A 26,198-nucleotide genomic window follows, 5' to 3' on the forward strand; every position below is an offset into this window, starting at 1 on the left:
TTTTTGTATACATGCTAAAATCTACAAATCATCCCTCTAAGTAGTTCAGTGAACTGGCATGCTGACTTGGTGGGTTTATTCATGGGCATGTAAACCCTGGAAAGTGGAAAGAAAAAAAAAGATGGTGAGGGACAAATACCATATGATCTCACCTTTAACTGGTACATAATCGACAAAAGAAAAAAGCAAACAAAATTTAACCAGAGACGTGGAAATTAAGAACAATCTAGCAATAGCCAGAGGGGAAGGGGGAGGGGACAGTGGGGAGAAGGGTTTTCAGGAACCACTATAAAGGACACATGGACAAAACCAAGGGGGAGGGTAGAAGCAGGGAAGGGAGGTGGGTTCAAATGGGGCGGGGGGGGGGAGTGGGGGAGGAGAAAGTGCAGACAACTGTAAGTGAACAACAATAAAGTAATGTATGAAACAAAAATATATAAATAAACCCTGGAAAATGCTCATCAAATTATTTTTGCTATGTCATTAATAATGGTTACTCTTCTTGATGCTCATTAGGCTAATAGTTTCTTTTTTTTCCTACAGGACTTTATTTTCTTTTCAATGAGGTTTTTGTTTGTTTGTTTTGCTTCACCCCTTTGCCCTTCTCACCCAGCCTCCCAACCCCCCACCATCTGACAGCTGTCAGTCTGTTCTCTGTGTCTCTGAGTCAGTTTCTATTTTGTTTGCTAGATAATTTTGTTCATTAGATCCCACAGCTGAGTGAAACCATTTGGTATTTCTCTTTCTCTGACAGCCTTATCTCAATTGGCATAATGTTCCAGGTCTCCCCATGCTGTTGCAAAGGAAAATATTTCCTACTTTTTTACAGCCAAGAAGTATTCCATTGTGTAAATGTACCACAGCCTTTTTATCTACTCATCTACTGATGGGCACTTGGGCTGCCTCCAAATCTTGGGGATTGTAAATAACACCACGATGAACACAGGAGTGCATCTATTCTTTTGAATCAGTGTTTTGGGTTTCTTTGGATAAATTCCCAGAAGTGGAATTGCAGGGCCATAAGGCAGTTCCATATTTAACTTTTTCAGGTGTCTCCATACTGCTTTCCACAGTGGCTGCACCAGTCTGCATTCCCACCAACAATGCCAGAGGGTTCCCTTTTCTCCACATCCTCACCAGCACTTGTTGTTTGTTGACTTATTGATGGTAGCCATTCTGACAGGCATGACCATTTCTATTCTGAGGCAATAAAACCGGGTTAGGTTGGTCATTAGAGTATAGCTTAATTCAGCTAAGTAGTTAAAAATACAGGTTAAAAATAAGAGGCTAGATTCATAAGAGGCGAAAAAGTGGGACAATTCAAAATGGTCATCGGTTGTTCAAAGGATAAACAAAATGTCTATATCCACACAATGGGACATTATTGCACCATAAGAAGGAATGATACCCTGATGCATGTTTCCACGTGGATGACACAGAAAACACGATGCCACATGGAAAAGGCCAGTCAAAAAGACCACACACCGTATGATTCCACTGACATGAAATGTCCGGAATAGGCAAGTCTATGGAGACAAAAAGCAGCTTAGTGGTTGCCAGGGGCTGGGACAAGAGTCCCTGTGGAGTGGCGAGTGACTGCTACTGGGTACAAGGTATCCTTTAGGGATGATAAAAATAGTCTGCAATTAGATGGTGGTGATGGTTGCCAAGCTTGTGAATATACTAAAAACCAATGAATTGTACATATTAAGAGGGTGAATGTCATGGTAGATGAATTATATCTCAAATTTTTTTAAAAAGCAGCCATAGCCCTGGTTGGCGTAGCTCAGTGGATTGGGCGCGGGCCTGTGAACCAGAGTATCGCGGTTCGATTCCCAGTCAGGGCACATGCCTGGGTTGCAGGCCAGTTCCCAGCAGGGGACACATGAGAGGCAACCATACATTGATATTTCTCTCCTACTCTTTCTCCTTTCCTTCCCCTCTCTCAAAAAATAAATTAAAAAATATTTTTTAAAAAAAAGCAGCCATAAAAATTCTGAAAATTTTTGATGAGAGGGGAATATCTCTAAATTAAAATATAAAATGCAACAACAACTAAAATAGTAAAGTCTGGGGGAAGCTGTCACATGAATAGGCAATTTGACCCACAGAACCAAATGGAGTCCAGAAAGCGATATGAAACAATTAAGAACTAGTATATGATAAATCTGGCATCACCTATCAATAGGGAAAAGATGGACTGCATAATAAGTGGCATTGAGCCACTTGTGTAGCCACTGGGGACAATATAGTGTGATCCTTCAACTTCAGTCCTTGGTCTAAAATAACTAGATGAATCAACTGCGTTTAAATAAATATAAAAGAGCTAAGCCATAAATGGGAAGACTGGAGCACAGGTCTATTGGACGTTTTTAAGACTACCCTTGATTTTTAGTATACAGGTGCCAAAGAAGCATCCATAAGTCTTTACTGATGTGGCAGTTGCACGGCATGGCCTGAAGACATATGGAGAAAAGCACGATCATTCTAAATACATTCATGATACTAACAGAGATTAATAAACTTCTAACAGAGGCTATGTTATCACTATGATCAAAGGTTGATGCAATATCAATACCAACCCCCCCCAAAAAACAAAAACGAAAAACCCAAACAGATTAGAATCAGCTTCGTGAGTGACTGGTAATGCCGAAGACTCAAAGTATATATTTGTGAATTTAAGTTAGTGACTGTCACCCCTGACCAAAAATTTCTGGCTAGACTAGAGATTTGACACAAAGAGATTTTTTTCCCCTGGCTTCTCAGACACCCCCAGTGATGACAACACATTGGCAAATAAACACCCTAGATTCAAAGGCACCCACTATTAAGAATTTGGACCCTGTATTAGTTTGGGATGTGTAAGGATGAAAGGCAGGCCCAAACAAAGGGGCTACTAATCCATTAGCCTTTCTGGAACATCTGGGGGAAAAAAGCATGAAATGGAACCTTTTGGAGTCATTTCATAAAATCACCATGGAGGCTAACCGTTGGTTCTTTTCTTACTGCTCCTGTCTGGTGACGCTATGAGCAAGAGAATGCAAGCAGGCACGAAACGTTGTGGTTATTGATTTACTTGAAAAACCAAAATATCAAATCTGCTTTTGTATTCTTTAAGATCTGATATTTAAAAACTTATTTTTTGACAAGCAGCTGCTATCTACTTAGTCAAAGGCTAAAGTGGTCATTAATTTTTCTTTTTTACTGCAAACACGAATGATCTCAATGAGCTGGACCATGATAGTATTTATTTAGGCTCTACTAAGTGCAAGGCACTGCACTAAGTGTTTTAAAGACACAAATATGAACAATTTGTTAATTTTGCCTCTTAAGGGGCTTGTTCTTTCTGGATCATATAAATAAATAGCTCACTATGGTAAGTTGGTGTCACATGAGAGGCACTGATTGATATGTAAAGGATCCACAGAAGGAAAATACTATTTTTCCAGGATAGGTAATCATTAGAAAGGGATAATGATAGATATAACAGTGACATGTCTTTATACTTCAGAGAAAACACAATAAATTACAAAATTCAACTTTCCAATGTTAAAAGAAAGTTGGTTTGTAACTGAGAATGACTGGCCAATTGACTCACTATAATCATTGGGGGGGGGCAGTAATAAGGATTTCCCTTTCAAAGATACGGTTTATTGTCTGCAAAATACATCAGTTTAATTATCCTGCAAATTATAGAGTCAGGTAGATTATAAACTGTTCACAGCAACATGGTAGATTGAACACGGCAATGAACACTTTGCAGCTACTCCCATCCAAAGGTAGAGTCAATCTCCCCACCTCCTGAAATCTGGGCAGTCCTTGTGCCTTGCTTTGACCAGAGAAGCATGTGAAGGAATTGATGCTTATTTAATTTCTGGAGCCGAGGCTTCAAGGGGCCTTAGAGCCTGTGTGTTTGCCATCTGTGAACACTACCTTGAACCCACAGTGAAAGGAAGCTGGTCTGGTCTACTGGAGGGTGAGAAGCCTCATGGAGGAGAACCCAGCTGCTTCAAGTGACAGCTGTCATTGGCTGGGCACACGCTTGAGGCCACCTTGAACATTCCAGCCCAGCTGACCCTGAGCTGGAAGTAGCAGCCTGAGTGAGATGAGGCAAAAAAGCAGCAGAGGCACCATACCAGCCAACCCACTAAGTCTGACTTAAAGAAATGGATAGGAAAGCTGGTATTAGATTGGGATGCTACTGTAACAAAAATCTAAAACACGTGCCATTGGCTTTGTGATTGTGATCTGAGTGGTAGGCAGTGTCTGAAGGGAGTTGATGATATTGTTAGCAGAGAAAAGTAAGGAAAGTAAGGAAATGACTATTGGAGGCTGGAAAGAGGGTGGCTTGTGTTAATTATGTAACCTTGGGATAATTAGAAAAATGTATCCAGCAGTACCTTGTAAGAGAAATATTTCCTCTCATGAACTTGTACATTTAACTAAAGAGATTCCAGAGATCTTTAGACAGAATGCTGAAAGTGCCAATTACATTCCACTGGCTGGATACAAGGTATGAGAAGAAAATGACGAGCTAAAGAAGGAGCTATCTGATTTTCGAGGAGAATTCAGAGACCACACAGAAGATCCAGAGTACTTGCTGGGTAAAACAAAGTATTAGTCATCAGTGAAACGGGTTCAAAGATCAATTCAGGGTGTGGATATAAGATTTTTTTTTTTTGGTTAAAATTTCTAAAAGATTCAAGGCAGAGTGTAGTAGAAAGTCTCAGCTTGATAAAAGGGCTTCTATGACTCATAAGTAAGGATTTTTCTCAGACCAGTTTCACATGCATCCCAAAACAGAGAGAGGTTTGTCTAGAAAAAAAAACATGGGTGTAGCTTCAGGGGCTTGCGTATACCATAGTCATATTCTAAGAACACTCAGTCTTTAAAAGGGCCCATCAGATTGGACTAAAGGAGATTGATAAGACTAAAAATGTTAACAGGCTTCTGGGTCCAAAATTTCTATGGGCAGAAAGCATGCTGAGAAAACTACTCAGCTACAGATGCAGGTCATTTCTTTTACAAAAGAAAAGGTCTCTTAGAAGGAGGATCCACAGGATGGAGACCCCAAACCAAGAATAATGGACTAGGGAACCTACTATTAGGGGTAAAATTGGCTTTAATCAAGGAATATTCTCCTGCCCTGGAGAAGCGGGATAATTGCAAATATGTACCCAAATGCGTTTCAGACTTGTTAGGGACCACTAAGTGCTACATGCGTCCCATGTTTCTGAAAAGGAGTGCCTGTCATTATCCTGTCCCTGCATTCCCATTATATGTTGAGCATATGTGTCAGGTATAATTTGTCTCTTTAGTCTATAGGTCTCTGGATCAAAATGAGCTTAACATGAAAAACTTCATCCTTATCTGGACCACATATGGATTTTCAGAAACTAAACTTTTGAGCCTGGTGTAAACTCATGTCACACCTTGAGCCCGATGTCAAAATGTATGAAAATTTTGAGGGTCATGGAAAGAGGTCAGTTTATGTTGCATGTGGGAGAGAAATGTAAGTAATTATGGCAGGGGGTGTGCTATGGAGGATTAAATATGGTCACAGATTCTTTATACTTCACCCATCAAGAGGTGGGATATATTTCCTCGCTCCTTGAATCTGGGCTAGCCTTGTGACTTGCTGTGACCAAAAGAATGTAATGAGTCAAAAGGCAGGTCGATTTTTATTTTTCTGAGAAAATTCCATACTGTTTTCCATAATGGTTGTACCAGTCTGCAATCCCACCAACAGTGAACTAAGGACCCCTTTTCTCCACACCCTCTCCAACATTTGTTGTTTGTTGCTTTGTTTATGATAGTCATCCTGTGTAAAGTGGTATCTCATTGTGGTTTTAATTTGCATAGGATTATATCCTAAGAATCCTAAAACACCAATATCAAAGAACCTATGCACCACAATGTTCATAGCAGCACAATTTACAATAGCCAAGAGTTGGAAGCAACCTAGGTGCCCATCAGTAAATGAATGGATCAAAAAATTGTGGTACATATACACAATGGAATTCTATGCAGCAGAGAGAAAGAAGGAGCTACTATCTTTTGCAACAACATGGATGGAACTGGAAAGCATTATGCTGAGTGAAATAGGCCAGGTACTGAAAGACGAATACCATATGATCTCACCTTTAACAGGAAGCTAAACAACAAAACAAACAAGCAAGCAGAAAAAAAAAGAAAAACAAAGACACTGAAATAGAGAACAAGGGGACAGTGACCAGAGGGGAGAGGGAAGGGAAGTTAAGGGGAAAAAGGGGGAGGGATTTGGAGGAACAAATAGGAAGGACACAGGGATGAGAACTAAGGGGGGTGGCAATGGGAGGGAGGTGGGGAGCAAGGGGTGGGGGAGGCTGGGATGGGAGAAATAGACAAAAAAACTGTACTTGAAAAATAACTAAATAAAATTAAAAAAAAACAAACAAACAAAAGAATGTAATGAGGTGATATTGTGTGAGTTCTGGAGTCTAAGCCTCTAGATATCGTATAGCTTCTGCCCCTGGGGCTCCCGGCCTGAGACTTCTGTGTGAGGAAACCAGGTAAGCCCATTGTATGAGTACAAGTATGACCATGAGAAGCCACATGAGTGGAACTGCCGATAACCAGGATGTGAGGGAATCCATCCTGAGCCATTTTATTGACCCTCCAGGAAAATGCAGCCATAATGCACCAGTGGAAATAGCAGCTCCACCCAGCCAATCCACAGATTTACTAGTTTACACCTGAATTTGGAATGGTTTGTTACACAGTGACAGGTAACCAATTTATTAATTGATTAAAGTTAATAACAATCATGGTCATGGTAATCAACATAACAGCAGCTAACAAAATCAAGGGTTTCCCATGCATGAGGCATGTGCTAGTAACTTTACATGTGGTATTTCATTTCATCTTTTCAATTATCCCACGACATTATTTCTCTTCCCTCCCCAATCACTTCTGTAGTATCTTAGGGTTAGAGAGGTCAGTTTGCTCAAGGTCATGCAGCTAAGAGAGAATAAAGCCAGAACTCCAACCTCAGCTTGCCTAGAACCAAAGCCTGTGCTTTTAACTACCACTCTAAGTTGATAATGGCTTTTCTTGGGAGGGGTTAAAAAATTATGAGTGAGTCATCAGCTATTTTTTTATTTTACATTGTATTTATTTATTTTTAGAGAGAGGGGGAGGAAAAAGAAAGGCAGAGAAACATTGATGTGTGGTTACCTCTTGCGTAACCTTTATTTGGGGACCTGGCCTGCGAAATCCAGGCATGTGCCCTGACTGAGAATCAAACCAGTGATACTTTGGTTCAAAGTATCAAAGCAGGCAGGTATTCAATCCACTGAGCCACACCAGCCAGGGCTTCATCAACTATTTTTAAAGTTGATACACAAAAGGTTATTGACTGAGGAGTGGGCTATAATCTTACAGAACACAAATTGCTAAAATCGAGTGGTGTAACTTATCCAAATATGAATTAAAACCTGCAGACCCATGCAGAAATGAAGGTTGTATTAAGTGAAATAAAGAAAAATCTACAGGGAACCAACAGTAGAGGGGATAAAGCTGAGAACCATATCAATGATTTGGACCATAAGGAAGGAAAAAGCATTCAATCAGAACAGCAAGAAATAAAAAGAATTTAAAAAAACACACAAAAAAAACAAGGATAGGCTGCGGAACCTCTGGGCTACCTTTAAACATACCAGCATCTGAATCATGTGGTGCCAGAAGGAGAAAAGGAGGAACAAGAAATTGAAAACTGATTTGAAAAAGTAATGAAAGAAAACTTCTCTAATTTGGTGAAAGGAATAGACATCAAAGTCCAGAAGGACAGAGTCCCAAACAAGATGGACACAAAGAGGACCAAACCAAGACATATTATAATTAAAATGCTAAAGGTTAAAGATAAAGAGAGAATCTTAAAAGCAGCAAGAGAAAAGGTTAAAGATAAGGAGAGAATCTTAAAAGCAGCAAGAGAAAAGGAGACAATCACCTACAAAGGAGTTCCCATAAGGCTATCAGCTGATTTCTCAAAAGAAACTTTGCAGGCTATAAGAAACTGGCAAGAAGTATTCAAAGAGATGAAAAGCAAGGACCTACAACCTAGATTACTGTATCCAGCAAAGCCATCATTTAGAATTGAAGAGCAGATAAACTGCTTCCCAGACAAGGTAAAACTAAAGGAGTTCATCATCACCGAGTCATTATTATATGAAATGTTAAAGGGAATTATATAAGAAAAAGAAGAAAATCAAAACTATCAACATTAAAATGGTAAGAAATTGACAATATCAACAAATCAATATAAAAAACAAACTAAGCAAACAAGCAGAACAGGAACAGAATCATAGATATGGAGATTATTTGGAGGGTTATCAGCTGGGAGAGGGAAGTGGAGACATAGGGGAAAAGGTGCAGGGATTAAGAAGCACAAATTGGTAGATACAAAATAGGAGGATGTCAAGAACAGAACAGGTAATGCAGTACGCAAAGAACTTATATACATGACCCATGGACATGAACTAAGGGGCGGGACTGCTAGAAGGAATGGCGATATCAGGTGAAAAGGGGCAAAGGGGCAAATTGGGGACAACTGTAATAGCATACAAATATATTTTTAAAAATCAATAAAATATATTTAAAAAATAAAATAAAATTGTAGGAAGTAATCTGGATAGAACCTGATATTTGAGCATTTTATCTCTGAACTATCTCAAATCAAATATATTTACAATGTTTAGGTGTTTGAAACTCATTTAGACAGTGTCATCTGACTCTGGTTTTTACACTTCTTGTTATCACAGACGACATCAGCACTGATGCCTGAAGTGCCCTAAGATAAGGTTCTTTCTTTTTCATCTTCACCCGAGAATATGTCCATTGTCTTTTCAAGAGAGAAGGAGAGAGAGAGAAACATTGGTTGGTTCCCTCCTGCATGCACCCCAATCACAAATCGAACCCACAACCTAGGCATGTGTCCTGACCAGGAATCGAACTGGCAGCCTTTCAGTGCATGGAATGATGTTCCAACCAACTGAGCCATGGAGCCAGGGCCTAAGAAAAGGTTCTTCTTGTGAAGTTTCAGCTTAAAGATGATAGTGGAAGATTTAGAATACATGAGCCAGGAACATGAGCTCAGCATCCTTAAAATATGTTGCTTATTTTTTATAAGCTTAGGAAAACACAAGTAGAACTTCATTTCCAGGAAATCATCCATTTGCCCTTATGAATAAAGTTGATGTCACTACCTACAAAATAAGGCAACTATTTTGACTGTTTTGCAGTGAGACGGTGCCTAGATAACCAGATTTTTTGGTAGATTTTTACACAACTACTTTGGATTAAAGTCATGACCTATCTGCAAGGAAAGAATAAGGATGTCACTCGTTGCATAGCTCTGGCTTTCAGCTCTCTTCATCTTAGTCAAAGCAAGCCAGTTAATGAAACAGCCACCTCTGCAATCTGACCTGACAGAGCGGAGAAATAAATAAAGCCCATGGAGAGAGCTTCATTGGCTCTCATGTTTTTCAGCCTGCACTCACAAAGCATTGGCAAGAATCTTCATGAAGTTTCAGTCTGGTGGTCCTTAGGTGTATTGTGTCTACTGACCTTATCCAAAGCTGCCTGCACCTCAGCTTCACTCTCCGTGTCCAAGGCCGACGTGGCCTCGTCCAGCAGGAGGATCTTGGGGCTGCGAACCAGGGCGCGAGCGATGGCGATCCTCTGTTTCTGCCCACCGCTCAGCTGGGCCCCTCTCTCTCCAACCAGGGTGTCAAATTTCTACAACACAGAAAGCATGGGAGAGCTGTTGAAGTATTTTAAACAGAAAAGGCTATGGAGTCTAAAAATTCATGAAGACAACATGAAGCTTCATTATGACTATTGCAATGAGTCAACTGTAACAAAATAAATGAATACTGAATGTTAAAAAACTACTAATACACTCTGTGTAAAATTTTACATGATTTATGTACCAGGCCATCGTCCTTAAACCTCCAACTGAGTAATTCAAGGGACTTACCTAGCAAAGTTGGACACCCTTGTATCGCAAACATTATTAGCTTAACCTTTGAAGAACTCAGTCACGTGAGAGGAAACTCTAATTTTGAGGGCAACTACATCAACAAAACCTTTACCTGAGGTAACTTCATGATAAAGTCATAGGCGTTGGCTTCTTTGACAGCTTTCTTTATCTCATCCATGGTGACATTTCCACGGCCATAACGAATGTTTTCAGCAATTGTGGTGGAAAAGAGCACCGGCTCCTGACTCACTACTCCAATTATTTCCCTCAGATACCTTACATTAAAGGTCCTAATGTCCTGCCCATCGATGTTAATCTGAAAGAAACATTGAGCATTTTCATCAAACACTTTAAACCATCTGAGAGCTAAAGCGTCAAGACTTTCATGTGTTATGAAAATATCTTAGACAATATTGAACTTATTTCAGTGGTTAGGAATGAGAATGGGAAATAAAGAGCAAAGCGCAAAAATAGAAATAAAAAGTATATGCTTTTTTAGATATTTATCACTTTATATACATATAGTTTTTTATGGATGGATAATTCTACATAACTGATTTGTTTTATATATTTTTGACATATTATTTTTTCTTCACATTATACATTTGAATAAAAATGTCCACTTTGCTACCTAGTCTACATAGTATTTTGATGGCCTTGTGGTGTTTAAATATATGTATTTAATACACCAAAATTTACCTTAGTATTTGCCACCTCATGGATATTTGATTTCCTTCCAGGAATATGGAAGGGCGATCACTGGAGAAGCAGAGAATTACCAGACTGGTTTATTTTCTCTTCTTTATTAACAAGTGCTTACCTTTACAATTAGTAGTGTATGTTGGGCATACACTGTGTTTGTGATTTGCTGGATACAGGTTGAAGAAACAAGCCTCTAGAAAGATTTTAATAATGTCAGCAGGAATATGTAGATGTATTTGCTCCATTATAATTTACTAGCTCTGGGTTTTATCATTTTAATCTGTTTCCCCTAATTAATATGGGGAAACAATTAATATGTATGAGGTGGTAGCTTATATTTGTTTAGGGGAACAATGTTTGGGGAAACAATATGTATGAGGTGGTAGCTTATATTTGTTTAAATTTGAATATATTTATACATGAGGATGACCACTTTTTGAAACTTTTTACAAATTTGTACTGAATACAGAAAAATTTTCATGTTCACATCCTACTTTAGATTCTCATTAGAACAGACCTCTGAACAATGTGGGGGTTAGGGGAACTGATCTGCCATGCAGTTGGAAATCCACCAATAATTTCTGACTCCCCCAAACCGTAAATACTAATCGCCTCCCACCAACCAGAAGCCCTATCCATCACACAAACAGTTGATTAATCATGTTTTGTATGTCATGTGTGTTATATACTGTATTCTTATAATAAACTAAGCCAGATAAAATAGTTATTAGGAAAAGTATAAGGAAGAGAAAATACATTTACAGTGCTCATTGAAAATTATCTGCTTGTAAATGAACCTGCAGAGTTCAAACCTTGTTGTCAAAGGTCAATTGTAATTTCTCAAATACTAAATACGATAGCTTTCCCATAGATATCATTAATCACTTATCCCAATTTACTGCTTTTCTTTATTACAGTTTTACTGACTTATATTGGAGAAAGATTTAAGAAAAAATTGAATTAACTGACTATACTACAGGGCATTTCGTCCATAGTTTTAGTGGTAGAAAACTGTTATATCATGATGCGAACCATGAACACCTCTGAGTTACCAAATTTCTGAGGACTTTTTTCCCCTTGCTGACATGTATATTTTTTCTTTCTTTCTTTCTTTCTTTCTTTCTTTCTTTCTTTCTTTCTTTCTTTCTTTCTTTCTTTCTTTCTTTCTTTCATCCTTCTATCTTTCTATCTTTCTATCTTTAGAAGGGAAGGAAAGGAGAGAAGGAGAGAAATATCAATGTATGGTTGCTTCTGGTGCATCCCCTGCAGGGAACTGGCCTGCAACCCAGGCATGTGCCCTGACGGGGAATCAAACCATGATCTTTTGGTTTGCAGGCCCATGCTCAATCCACTGAGCTATACCAGCCAGGGCCTGACATGTATATTTTCTAAAAATATATGTAATACTCCAGGAATAATTTTTAAAATAAAATATTTTCAAATGCTTATCCTCAATGGTTAGTATTTTGCTAGGTTCTTTTTCAAAAAATAAAGAAAAATGTTTATACTTGAAACAACTTAGTTTGCTTTAGTAAATGATGATGGGCCTGCATTCATTCTTAGTAATATCAGATATTTCTAGGAATGTATATTAATTTTATTAAATAAATAAGTAATGTATGTATTCTAGAAAAACTTTGTATTAATTCCTATAATCTCTATTTCAATGCCTTTCTAATATATTGTTTATAACTTGCAATTATCTGTTTCCATAATAATATACTTTCATAGCACATAAACCCAATGTATTAAAGTTGGTAAAATTTTAATATATACATTGTGGGTTAGTGTTATATTAGCATTAAACTACTGCTTTTGATCATTGTTTTATGGTTATATTAAACGAATGTCCTTCTTATAAAATGTATTCTGAAGTATGTAAGGGTTAAGGGAAATGATGCCCTTACCTTACTTTCAAAGGTTCAGAAAAAAAAATATGAATGTGTACATGCATATATGTGAGTTTCATTTTCCATGCAAAGAGAGAGAGGATGATAAAGTCAATGGGTCAAAATATAAGCAGTTAGTAAATATGGGTGAAGGCTATAGTGAGTTCCCTAGTTGCAACTTTTCTGTAGGTTTGAATTTATAATACAATTTTTAAGAGGCAAAGAAAAAATATACCCATAAACCCTAGGCTATTACTGTCCCCCATGTTCCCAAAATTCTTATGAGACTATTCCACTTTCCCCTTTAGATACTCCAACGTTTAAGAAAACTCAACTGTCTTTGATGAGCTGAATTACTGTCCTAAGATTTCTTGTAATCCTGATTACCAAATTGTCAACAACAGCGATATAAAATATTTTTGGCCAAACCCAATAACTCCTTAAAAATAATTTTCTCAGTGTTTGGATGACAGTTTCTGGTGATTTAGTGGATTATGAAGAGCTTAGTTGTAACAGAAAGGAGTGTTGTATAGCTTTGGCTCTTACGATCTTGAATACTCTAAAGCAGCCCCCAAATTTGAATGCATTATCCAGAATCATTGCCATTCCATAGCCCTTTGACCAAAATTGCATTCACACGCAAATTTGTTACTAAAACACAGTTCCAACGGACTAAGTGGTACCTAGCTTCCCAGTGTGGAGGACTTGGTTCTTCCCACTTACCATACCCTCATCAGGGTCGTAGAGCCTCTGTATCAGCTGGACCGTTGTGCTTTTCCCACAGCCGCTGTTCCCAACCAGGGCCACCGTCTGCCCACTCTGGACCTGAAGGTTGAGGCCCTTCAAGATCTGTGAGGAAATGGAGAAAAAGAACACTTCACAACAAAATTCTAAAAGGAGAGTCATTTGACTCAATTTCGAATGTGAAAAACTACCAAGTAGGCTCTACCCCCAAGGGCCCAGTGTGGCTGAGGAGCTGGGCTGCCACCACCAGGCCACCACATGCCTCCTGCTCGCATGGCACTAGGAGCAGCCCAGAGCCTGCAGACCTCGGCCCCGGGGCCTGAGGGTGGGCTTGGTCAAGAGACTGCGCCCTGGCCCCCATCTGCTCTCAGGGAGTGACTCAAATGTATAGCAACCGAAAATGGTATCAGAATAGTGGGAATCAGCAATTCTGCACAGAAGTGTTGGGAGCTGTTTACTGTAGTCTGCCTGAAGTTGGGGCAAAATTGAACGAACTAGATAGGTCTGGTGCTTTGGAAAGTGTGGAAGCTGCTAGTGAACACGATTGTCCTCTAACAGAGGTAACTGAAATTAATGAGGTTCTTGCAAAAAATCCAGGACCTAACAAAACTTGTTATGAAGGTGACTGGCTCATGAAGATGACACCAAGTTCTACAGAACTAGATGAACTACTGTGTGGGAAGAAACATGAGAAATACATAAAATCTATTGACAATTGAAAATGGACAACTTCTCCCCCCCAAATAAAGTAGTATGAAACAATTTAATCTAGCATAGTTGTCTTAAATTAGTGGTGGATAGAAGATTTAAAATAGCAACTTTTGGTAATACCAGTGGAAAAATAAACTATTGACAGTGCTACTGGAAGAAAATAACCTTAACTTTCTAACGATTGCAGATAAAACACAATATGCACCTTTTTCTAACACCTTATGATTTTTAGGCTAGGCTATAGTTATAATATTCAGGATTCCTGATATTATCTGTCATAAAATTTAGCTATAGAAATTATATAATTGAAAGATCACATTGTTATTATAAGCCTTATATAATACAATGTGGGGCAAAAGTAGGTTTACAGTTGTTCATATGGAAAATAATACAACACTTAATAAATACTAATACAAGAATAAACTCTGTTTTGTACACTCCTAATTGCAAACTTACTTTTGCCTCACTGTGTATTATAACTTGCTTACATCTGCCCCTGGATTTGGGTCGAAATCCTGAGTGATCTTCCCACCAGAAATGGGAAGTGGAGAAAAGTTTGTTAAGTATTATAGTGTCAGATGGTGAACGTACCACCTTAACTTTGCAGTATACTGGATTTGCTGGTGTGATTTTTATAGGGTGAAGCAACAGCCTTACAGGAAAAGAAGGAACAGTGTAATAATACGACTTCCAACTTCTTCATTAAAAACACTATCAAATAAAGGAATATAACCCCAAAAGGAAAAACCACACAAATATCAGAATATTAGAGTCTTTGGGTCACTTAAGATGATTAAATAATCAGTCTGTTTTGGGAATTCCTATAAATACTATTTACAGTACCTTGACATTAGCACGAGCTGGGTAAGAAAAATGAACATCATTGAACTCCAGATTCCCTTTGATGTTGTCTGGTTTGTGTCCTCTCTCTGAAAAACTGTCAATTTTAGGATTCTAAATAAAACAAAATTCAATGACTATTCTATAACAGAATAAACAATTGCATTTTCTAAGGAATATGATTCAGCACATCCCAAAAATAAGGCCTGGAATGGTACAATCTCCCTCACAAAATAAAACCCAAGGTAAAGATTGTGTGTGTGTGTGTGTTTGTGTGTGTGTTTAAGAAAATGTTTATTCTTAGAAAACAGGCATTTCATTAAAAGAACATATGGGATATGTTCATTTTATTTCCCACAATATTTCAGTTTAAGATTTTGGCATATCCTTATAAATTTTCTAAATGGTCAGATAATGCACGTTTATACAACTGCATTAACAAAGCAATATAATTGATACAGCCAGGTGTTTCATCATTTGGTGAAAATTAGCTTTTTCTAAACAATAAATGTAATGGATTGGGTTGAGAAGATGGACTGAAGAATTGGTTGCAGCCAAGTTATTGAGGGACAACATAAACTTGCAATGAATTTGGAAGCTGAGTACTTTTCCATGACTTAGATCAATGAAGGAGGAATCACTTGAATTAAATGATCAAATTTCAGTTACCTTCTATGGAGTTAGTGCATAAACAGTGACATATTTTAATATGTCAAAATTATTTTCTTTATTCCACTACAGTCAGTACAACTTATTCAACATAGTTGATTCAAAATTATATCAAACATATGGAGTTCATTTTCTTTATAGGGCAACCTAGCAAAACATACTGTCAATTTTGGTCCCACCAATAATTTTTCCACCCACTCATCCTGTATAGAAATCATAATATTCTCATTCTGGCTACAAAATGAAAGAGAGAAGGGAAAAAACTAGGAAGAAAAACATCTTTGCTCTGAACTCTAATCATAACACAAGTACAGATGTACTTTTCCAGAATGAGGTCAGGATTATTATATTACTTAAAGATAAACTTTTTAGAAATATTAATGAGGTTTTTTTATTTCATTCATTACCAAGGAAAGGTTGTTAACTCTACATAATTCATTTTCACTTGACATTTAAACTAAAGCCAGATTTAATTACACAAACCTCAAGGAATTTCTCAGCATCAAAATAATCAATAACTCACATTATCTATAATGGCAAAGATCACATATGCAGCTCCCCTTGCATTGGCAAAAGCATCAACACACGGGGCAGCCTGTCCAACGCTGAAAGCTCCAATCAGAATTGAAAAAAAGACCTGAGCAAAAGAACAATAGGAAAAGTTAACAGTCCTGTGTTGGGTCCACTATCTCAGATACAATTTGTTGGAAGCACACACTATACAAAGGATTGAGTTCAAATTTAACCTCTTCATTTTTTTTAGCAAAAGAATTTCAGAACATTACTATAGTATTTCATTGCACAAATGGTTTTCTTCAACCTCAAAAATATCTGCCTAGCTTGCCAAACTATCTATTGCTCTTCTTCTGAACTCAAAGTCAGAAAGATTTTTCAACCCTATTTCTGGGATGCTATTCTGATGCTAATGCAACCAGAGGGAAGCATGTTCCATCAGTATTATTATTCTGAAAATTTTCTAACTATATATAGAATATATGGGATGCTCAAGATGAAACATGGTAGATATTGGCCCCATGGAATTTTTCTTAAAAAGCACCATTTTACATACATATTTTAATAAGATTTTAAATATAAGAATTAGTCCACATATTATAAAACACTAAATTACACCTGTATACAATGATTAATAATTCCTTTACATGATTATTCTGTACTATACCACACAAAACTTAACACCTTTTCCTTTATATTTTTCTACTAGGAAAATAAATTGATACAGAAAAGCCAAGGATATAGCCTCAGGAATACAAATTATTAGCATAATTCAACTGAGGAAAACAAAGGAAGAGAAATTACTCCTGCCTCTCTGGGCATGGTGAAACTTTTACATAGAATTTGGCTTTTCCCAGAATACAGTAACAATACTACCCATAACCGGAACTCAGATACCCCTCACTATCTCTCCACTGTCTGCAATGCAGATAAGGACCAGTAAGAAAGCAAAAAAGCCTGTATCAAAATAGATGTTAAGAAATCAATGCACTGGAGCCCCCGTGCACAGGGTGTTGCTGGGCCCCTGCACCATGGAGAGAGAGCACTCTCCAGCCCAACTGTGGAGCTGCTGCTGCCCACAGGCCGCAAAGGAGGAGACAGGGCCAGAGAGCACACGCTCATCACCGAAGGTGCACAGCCAAGTCGGGATTCAGTCTCCCTTCTTTATAAAATTTAGAAAGCAAGAAACTGAAGAAAAGCGGAGAGCTTCTAAGCCAACAATCAGAGAGAAAACCAAAATGAGAAAAAAGAAAGGTACAGCAATTTCTGGAAGTTCTTCCAGCCCAACAGGCCTCAACAGCTCAGTGGGGCCTGAAGACAGGGCTCCAGGAAACCGTTTGCAGTGATTAATCTTTATAATGGCCCTGCGTCACCAGCAAAGGGCCTCACTCTGCTCAGTGTCTTTTGCTTAGAAAAATAGGAAGTTCAGGTTTTAAAAGATCGAAGATCGCTATTTGAACAGTCACATGCTGTTCTGATTGTCACCGACATGAAAAGGCCATCACAAAGTATTTCTAGTTTATAAAAAAAGTAACAAAATGATATCCATAATACCATCCCAGTTTTGAAAGAAAAAATGTACATTTACATATAGAAAATGAACTAGGAGATATACAAAAGTTATCATTAAATATATATGAATTATTGGATTATACATAATTCTAACTAATTCCTAATTTTTAAAATTCTGTATCCTAGTCATTTTGTAACAAGTATGTATTGTTTTTATAATCTTAAAGCAAAGCTATTTTCATTTTAAGAAAAATGAACTAAACTAACTTTTCACCTTATATTTTGGATAGCTTGTGTTTTAGATTACGTAAACTTGACCTATCCCTCACTATATGACCTACCTATGATAATGTTCACTTTCTCATATAGTAAAAATCAAAGGCAGAATGAGGATGGTTCTAATCCATATTTGTTCGTTCATAAGTTTATTCCATTTTTATTTCCTTTTATATGTTGTATATTTTTTAATATATTTTATTGATTATACCATTACAGTTGTTCTATTTCCCCCTTCATTCCCCTCCACCCTACCCCCCGTCCCCACCATTACCCCCCTTTAGTTTATGACCACGTGTCTCAAGTTCTTTAGATTCTATATTTCCCATACTATTCTTGCTCTCCCCCCTATCTATTTTCTACCTACCATCTATGCTACTTATTTTCTGTAACTTCTCCCCCTTCTCCTTCTCCCACTCCCCTGTTGCTAACCCTCCCTGTGATCTTCATTTCTATGGTTCTGCTCCTGATTTAGCTGTCCTTTTAGTTTGCTTTTGTTTTAGGTGTGGTTGTTAATAACTGTGAGTTTGCTGTCCTTTCACTGTTCATCTTTTTTATCTTCTTTTTCTTAGATAAGTCCCTTTAACATTTCATATAATGAGGGCTTGGTGATGATGAACTCCTTGAATTTGATCTTATCTGAGAAGCACTATATGTGCCCTTCCATTCTAAATGAAAGCTTTGCTGGATAGATCAATCTTGGTTGTAGGTCTTTGGATTTCATGATTTGGGATACTTCTTTCCAGCCCCTTCTTGCCTGTAAGGTCTCTTTTGAGAAATCCACTGACAATCTGATGGGAACGCCTTTGTAGGTGACTGTCCCATTAGTTCTTGCTGCTTCTAGGATTCTCTCCTTCATTTTAATCTTGGCTAATATAATGATGATGTGCCTTGGTGTGTTCCTTCTTGGGTCCAACTTCTTTGGGACTCTCTGAGCTTCCTGGATTTTCTGGAAGTCTATTTCCTTTGCCAGATTGGGGAAGTTCCCCTTAATTATTTGTTCAAATAAATTTTCCACTTGTGGCTGTTCCTCTTTCCCTTCTGGTACCCCTATAATTCGGATGTTGGAGTGTTTAAAGATGTCCTGGAGGTTCCTAAGCCTCTTCTCATTTTTTTGAATTCTTGTTTCTTCATTCTTTTCCGTTTGGTCATTTTTTTCTTCCTTCTGGTCCACTCCCTTGATTTGAGTCCCAGTTTCCTTTCCATCACTATTGGTCTCTTGTGTGTTTCCCTTCATTTCAATTAGTTTAGCCTTCATATGTTCCTCTAATTTGTGACTGAAATCAACCAGTTCTGTGAGCATCCTGATCACCAGTGTTTTGAACTGTACATCTGAAAGTTTGGCTATTTCTTCAACACTTAGAGTTATTGCTCTGGGGCTTTGAGCTGTTCTTCTTGAGCCATAATGTTTTGCTCTGTTTGAGCCTGTTAGGTATGAGGAGCGGAGCCTTACGTGTTCACCAAGGTGGGGCGGCTCAGGTTGCTGGGTTGTGACGCTGTATGTGGGGGCAGGGTCAGAGAGGGACAATAGTGGTCCCCTCTGCTGCTTCCTGTCCTGGGGCCTGCAAGGTCCATCTCAGTCTCACCACTCGCTCCTTCACTGATTATCTGTGGGCAAATGTGTTACCGAGGTCAGCCCTCAGTGGGTCCGCCCACTGCTACTCCACACCTGGGATCCGCCCACGGCTGCTGGCACGCCTGGGTCACGCGCCTGGGTCACGCGCCTGGGTCACGCGCCTGGGTCAGTCTGGTGTATCTTTCCTGCCCGACCTCACTCTGATGCTGGCTCTGCCCCTCTTACCGGTTTGGCTGAAGGGTTTGTTGTTGTCAGACTTCCACATAGTTCAATTTTCTGTGGTTTGGCTGTGTTTTTGTTGCTAAAACTTTGTTGTTTTTAAACTTCGTTGTGAGAGAAGGTACAGTGCTTCCACCTACGCCTCCATCTTGGTGGAAGTCCTCTATATGTTGTATATGTTTTTTTTTAAATTTATTTATTTTTTGAATTGATTATGCTGTTACAGTTGTTCTATTCCCCCCTTCATTCCCCTCCACCCTGCCCCCCAACCCCACCATTACCCCCCTTTAGTTTATGTCCATGTGTCTCAAGTCCTTTAGGTTCTATATTTCCCATACTATTCTTGCCCCCCCCCATCTATTTTCTATCTACTGTCTATGCTACTTGTTTTCTGTACCTTCTCCCCCCATCTCCTCCTCCCACTCCCCTGTTGCTAACCCTCCTTGAGATCTTCATTTCTATGTTTCCACTCCTGATCTAGCTGTCCTTTTAGTTTGCTTTCGTTTTAGGTGTGGTTGTTAATAACTGTGAGTTTGTTGTCCTTTCACTGTTCATGTTTCTTTAACTTCTTTTTCTTAGATAAGTCCCTTTAACATTTCATATAATAAGGGCTTGGTGATGATGAACTCCTTGAATTTGGTCTTATCTGAGAAGCACCTTATCTGTCCTTCCGTTCTAAATGAAAGTTTTGCTGGGTAGAGCAATCTTGGTTGTAGGTCTTTAGATTTCATGACTTGGAATATTTCTTTCCAGCCCCTTCTTGCCTGTAAGGTCTCTTTTGAGAAATCTGCTGACAGCCTGATGGGGACTCCTTTGTAGGTGATTGTCCCCTTAGCTCTTGCTGCTTCCAGGATTCTTTCCTTCATTTTAATTTTGGCTAATGTAATTATGATATGCCTTGGTGTGTTTCTTCTTGAGTCCAACTTTTTTGGTACTCTCTGGGCTTCTTGGATTTCTTGGAAGTCTATTTCCTTTGCCAGATTGGGGAAATTTTCTTTTATTATTTGTTCAAATAGTTTTTCCACTGGTGGTTGTGTCTTTCCCCCTTCTGGTACCCCTATAATTCGGATATTGGAGCGTTTAAAGATGTCCTGGAGGTTCCTAAGACTCTCCTCATTTCTTTGAATTCTTGCTCCTTGACTCTTTTCTGTTTGGCCATTATTTGGTTTCTTCTGGTCCACTCCATTGATTTGAGTCCCAGTTTCCTTTTCATCTCTATGGGTTTCCTGTGGAATTCCATTCATTTCCCTTAATTTAGCCTTCATATGTTTCTCTAATTTGTGGCTATAATCCACCAGATCTATGAGGAAGCTGATGACCAGTGTTTTAAACTGTGCGTCTGAGAGTTTTGCTATTTCTTCGTCACTTAGATTTATCTCTGGGGCTTTGAGTTCTCCCTGCGACATTTTTGGTCTGTTCTGGCCCTTTAAGTGGGAGAAGCAGCGCCTTGGACTCCCAGGTCGCTGAGTTGTGACGCTGTATGTGGGGGCGTGGTCAGAGCGGGGAAATGGCGGCGCCGTCTTTCGCCGCCGCCGGTCCAACCGCTCACTCCCTCACTTGCGCGCAATTAGGCAACCACAGTCAACTCGCTGCCACCGCCTCCCCACTGTCTCCTCTGTAGTCGCTCACCCGGTGGGTTGCTCGGTCGCTCACTAGGTCCAATCCTGGGTTTGGAACCCGTGCAACTGGATTCGCGCGTCTGGATTCCGGGCCCGGGTCTGACCGAGCCCTCCTTTGTAACTCCTCACCCGACGCCGGTTTCGCCCCTTACCGGTCGGGCTGAAGAATTTGTTGTTAGCGGACTTCCGAAAAGTTCAGTTTTCCGTGTTCTGGTTGTGTTTTCTGATGCTAATATTTAGTTGTCCCAAAACTTGGTTGTGTGAGGAGGCACGGCACATCCACCTAAACCTCCATCTTGGCGGAAGTCCTGTATATGTTTTTTAATCGGCCTTCCTGCATGCTATTCTCTTGCCTCCACCCATAATTACACCTTGTGTATTCTCGAAGCCAACTCAGCCCACAGGACAGAGCAAAGATCCACCAAAAGAAAAGAGCCTATAATCATGGCCCATCCTTCAGAAAGGAGGAATATGAAAATAGAGAAAAGGTATGCGGATAAACAGTGTTTTCAGATTGCTCACACACACTGGGAAAACTACTTACTGTCATTGCATTTCCCAGGGTGTATTCTTTTGATATGACTAAAGTGGACCCGTACCAGAACGCCAACGCGTATGACGCATAGATCAGCAGGAAGGCAATGCCCATGGAAATGTTTGCCGAGATAGCTTTTTTAATTCCAATCTTTTTGGCATTTTCTAGATGTTTCTGATACCTACCAGAAAATGAGGGGAAAACATCATAATAAGTAAACAATCCATAGTTTGAGCCATATTTACCTCCTGTATAGTTGGAGGTTTGAAAAACAAAACCATCAAAGTTAAGAAATCCTTGGGGGAGACCCAGCTTCCTAGAAAGTGAATCAACTCAGGACCAGACAGATGGGGCTACATAGAACCTATCTGTCCCTGCTCTTTACTGGCCTGGACCCATCTCCTTTGGTCCTCACCCATCCAAACAATGTTCTCATAGCTGGGATATGGAAGAGCTTCATTATCACCTTCACAGTCAGCATCACATATCAAGGTTAAGGTGGAAGGAGCGAAACCAAGCCAACCAAGAATCACAGCAAAATGTAAATACTTTCCAGGACTCCTAAAATAGTTAGATTCCTAACACAACTCTGTAGAGAAAAGAAAATCCTCCCTCTATTGCCCCAGGGAGTGAGGAACAGGAATTTTACATGTTCTTCAACGTAGGCCTTTATTTTTTGTTGTTGTTTTTTTTATCAATGCACCCTGAACTGTCAAGCCACAGTACAAGGTTATGAAGTGGTCCTTATTTGCGGGATATGGGTTCTTACTCAATTTTTCTAGAATTTAGTTTGATCATCTGTAAAATGTAATAACACCCACCTTGCAAGACAACTGTGAGAATGACAGGTACTTAAAGAAAGCAGTTAGTATAGTGCTGGTATAGTTGCCCAGCCCTGACGATTTTTATTCCCACTACTATTACCACTATCACTCTTGAGTTTACCTAACCTCTTTCCAGATATTGCTCATTGTATTATCATATTTTTGAATAGTAATTAAGATTCATATTACTGGCTTCTAGGATTTGATACTAAGGTACAAATGTCTAGAATGGTTCTGTTAAACTGCAATTTTTTTACGTCAATTTAAGTTAAATCTACCTCTTCCTGCTAGACACAGAGAGTATGTAACTTTTACTTTTGGCTCCCTAAATCCGGGTTGGGGGGGGGAAGCACCAATGGATATACAATGAGTCTTTGGGGAAAATATCACATAAAATAGAATGTTTCTGCTTCTAACAAAAAAAAAAACATATTTTTTTAGTTAACCAAATGAGATGTTGAGAATTTATTACTTTGTACAGAACACATGCTGCCACCAAAAAGTGTCTGTCTTTTTAATTACTTGAAGCACCCAACTTTCCAGCGTCCTTTCCTGGGGCCAGCACTGCCCTCACTGGGCGGAGCTGCGTCCCCCGGGAGATGGGGAGCAGGCCGGGCCCAGCCCGGGGGTTAGTCCTGGGCTGGCCTCCAGGCAGTGCAGGCATATTTACACTGGCCCCAGTGTGGCAGGACAGTGACACGGCTCCAGTGACAGCGGTGGACATGCTGTAATTACCTTCGCTTAGGCGGCTTGCTTGCTGCAGCTAATGGAGCAGCACTGATTACACTCACATCCTGAGGTCCAACTGAGAGTTAGTGTGGCCTGTGTGGGCTATTGTGTACACGAAGCAGCAGTAAGAGAGAAAAAGGGAGAGATTAGAGAACCAGGAACGCGGTGGTTTCAGAGAGGGCTTAAGGGTGGAAAAATGAAAAATGACATGGAGGAACCTGGGAAACCTTGGCTTTTATTTAATGCTGGAGAATGTCCAAGACTTCTATTTCAGAAGCGTGGGTATCAGGAATCCCACAGAACAGCAAAAGAAAATACTTTACACAGAATTATACTTTGACTATATCAGGGGATGTTATTATTTAGAGAGAGCTGGTTGCAGACATTTGAATAAAGTGGCGGGAGTACCCTTCAGCAGTGGCCTTTGTTCTGATATTTAGGTTTTATATGTAACAAGTTCCTTTAGAGCAGAGGTACTTGACCTGGGAACTTGAATGGGAAAAAAATTACATCTTTATTATCACTAACTGAAATGTAGCATTTCCTTTTATTATCAATGCAGGCAACGAACCACTGTAGAATTAGCAGTGACTGTGACTTTGTTGCCAATAGAAATACCAAATCACTTCTATATCACATTATAATCACTACAAATATCGTGAAATATCTTTTACCCATACCCTATTTTGGAACTACAGTAGCTATGAGAACCATAATTAGCTCTTACTACTTAATATGTCAACAAGAGAGACATATACTTACGATGCCACAGTTTTAAACACATTATAATAACTGGACTTCAATACCATTGGTGCCCTTTGTTATCCTATGTATTTTGTTTTATGCATTTGAAATCATTCATTATTCAAAAGAGGGAGACTGCCGAAGGAGCCCATGGAACACAAGAGGGTCAGAGCCCTGTTTCAGAGTGACATTAAACTCTAACCATCAGTGATGGCGTCTGTGTTTTGTGGGAGAGTTTTAATATTAGGAAAAGGAAAGTGATGAGCACATACCACGAAACAATGAGCAACGAAACATAAAAACAAAACATAAACGTGGGTTCTTTGAACCAGAGGACAAAGAACCTTTCTGACCTTTCCAGCTCTTTATTCTGGCCCCCAAAAGCTATCACGGTCCGGATGGCCCCCAGAGCCTCCTCAGCTACAGCGCCTGCTTTCGCATATGCGGCTAGTTCTTTGTCACTGAACGCTGAGAGTATCTGGACAGAAAAGAAACATTCGTGATTTTGCACCGGGAGAAAAGTTAAAAGGCAGTCTGCTCCACCCTTAGTCACTTTTTCCCACCCAACCAATCCTGTACCAAACACCGAAGACCTGAAGCAAAGGCCCTGGGTGCACCAGCTCCAGTGGCTTCTTCCGCCTCCACACAAGCTAGACCTGATCCACCCTCGCCATGTGCTCCCAGGAGCGGAGTATGTGGAGTGTGAGACAGGAAGAGGAAATCCACGTGCGATTCTCTAAATAGCGTTTCTGGGAACACTTCAAGCTCCACATCTACTATGCTTTTTTCTCGGTTGATTGCAAAATAAACACAAATAAAATCTTCCTGCTTTGAAAGGATCGACCACCCTTCCCCTCACTGTGTCGCAATTTTGAATTACTGTGAAAAAATATTCCCAGATCTACTCATGGGCATTCTACTGCATACTAAGATGGTTAAACAAAATACTGCAAGAGGAAGAATCAAAACAGAAGAGATACAAGTAGTTTGTTCAGTAAATCATCAACACCAGAGTGAGCAAAACTGCCAGTAAAATCTCTCAACTCTGCAGTGGTGGCTGAAGTAGAACTGGTTATGTGTATCTTACTTTCAGGCAAAATTGGCAGAGCGCCACTTAACTGACATGGAAACAGTTAAAAATAAATAGAATAAACCTGAACTGTACTTAAATTTTTTATATTTGCACAACAGTTGGGAGAAATGACATATTTTAAAATTGCGTGTTTCCTTAAATAAAGACATAACCATATATTTACCTTAAACTATTATGCGAGAAGATTTACCCAAAGAAATAAAAGCAGTGTAAAAAATGTGTAATTCAGGTAACACCTGTGATATTTTGAATCACAATTAAAGTAAATTTCTCTATTAGAGTACCATACTAAAATGTGCTTCTGAATGCGGTTTTGCTCGACATTTACCTCCGATCTGCACGATTCTAAGTACCAGAATCCTGCATCTTAAAAACAACTCTGTGTGTGTGTGTGTGTCAGCACCCATGAAAACGCCCGTGTCACACACCTTGGCCCAAACGGCTGCAGAGAGTCCCAGGATAGGGCTGATGGCCATTATCACAAGGGTGAGCTTCCATCCTCGGATGAACCCCACTATGAATCCTGCAAAAAACGTGGCTACTGCTTGAAAGAACATTCCAACCTTGTCACCAATTCCTTCACTGATTTTGGAGATGTCACTAAAAAAGATCACACCTAAGTGGTTACAGGCAGGAGGTCGTTGGTTGGAAAGGTGAAGCAGACAAACACATAGACAGGTAAGACTTCTTCATGCACTGCAAGCCTCTTTCAGAGTCTTAGCCTCTGGAATGGTATTTTCCCCATGTAAATACTGTACAAAAGAAAAAATGGTTGCTAATACCATTGAAGTTGATTCCATTAAATTTGTTAGCCCTATTAGAGGAGCATTACCATTTTGAGCACAACTCAATTTGTTGAAAAGCAGAAGCTAGAAGGGTGTTACAGCCATAACAGGGAAGTGCTCCTTGCTTCTGCTGTTGGTCCTGTTCTCAGTCTACTCTATTCTCAGTACAGCAGCCAAGGCGACACTTTGAAAATGGAAGT

At 39.4% G+C, this 26,198-nt stretch overlaps 1 protein-coding gene across 3 annotated transcripts in view; it reads right to left on the minus strand.

The window, feature by feature from the left end:
* Positions 1-26,198, minus strand: part of ABCB4 (ATP binding cassette subfamily B member 4) — a 78,081-nt gene that overhangs the window by 31,668 nt on the left and 20,215 nt on the right. For 2 of the 3 annotated variants that reach the window (XM_053672790.1, XM_037129256.2), the window contains exons 7-14: positions 25,642-25,813; positions 24,474-24,598; positions 21,833-22,004; positions 16,097-16,210; positions 14,908-15,018; positions 13,333-13,458; positions 10,131-10,334; positions 9,604-9,774 (exon numbers count right to left, since the gene is read on the minus strand). In XM_053672790.1, the coding sequence (XP_053528765.1) occupies positions 9,604-9,774; positions 10,131-10,334; positions 13,333-13,458; positions 14,908-15,018; positions 16,097-16,210; positions 21,833-22,004; positions 24,474-24,598; positions 25,642-25,813 (1,195 nt within the window). The remainder of the gene's footprint in view (positions 1-9,603; positions 9,775-10,130; positions 10,335-13,332; positions 13,459-14,907; positions 15,019-16,096; positions 16,211-21,832; positions 22,005-24,473; positions 24,599-25,641; positions 25,814-26,198) is intronic. The other variant, XM_053672791.1, reaches the window with a different exon arrangement.

The sequence above is a fragment of the Artibeus jamaicensis genome, unplaced genomic scaffold, assembly GCF_021234435.1.
Source record: "Artibeus jamaicensis isolate MK-2021 breed Jamaican fruit bat unplaced genomic scaffold, CSHL_Jam_final contig_787, whole genome shotgun sequence".
Taxonomy (NCBI): Eukaryota; Metazoa; Chordata; class Mammalia; order Chiroptera; family Phyllostomidae; genus Artibeus; species Artibeus jamaicensis.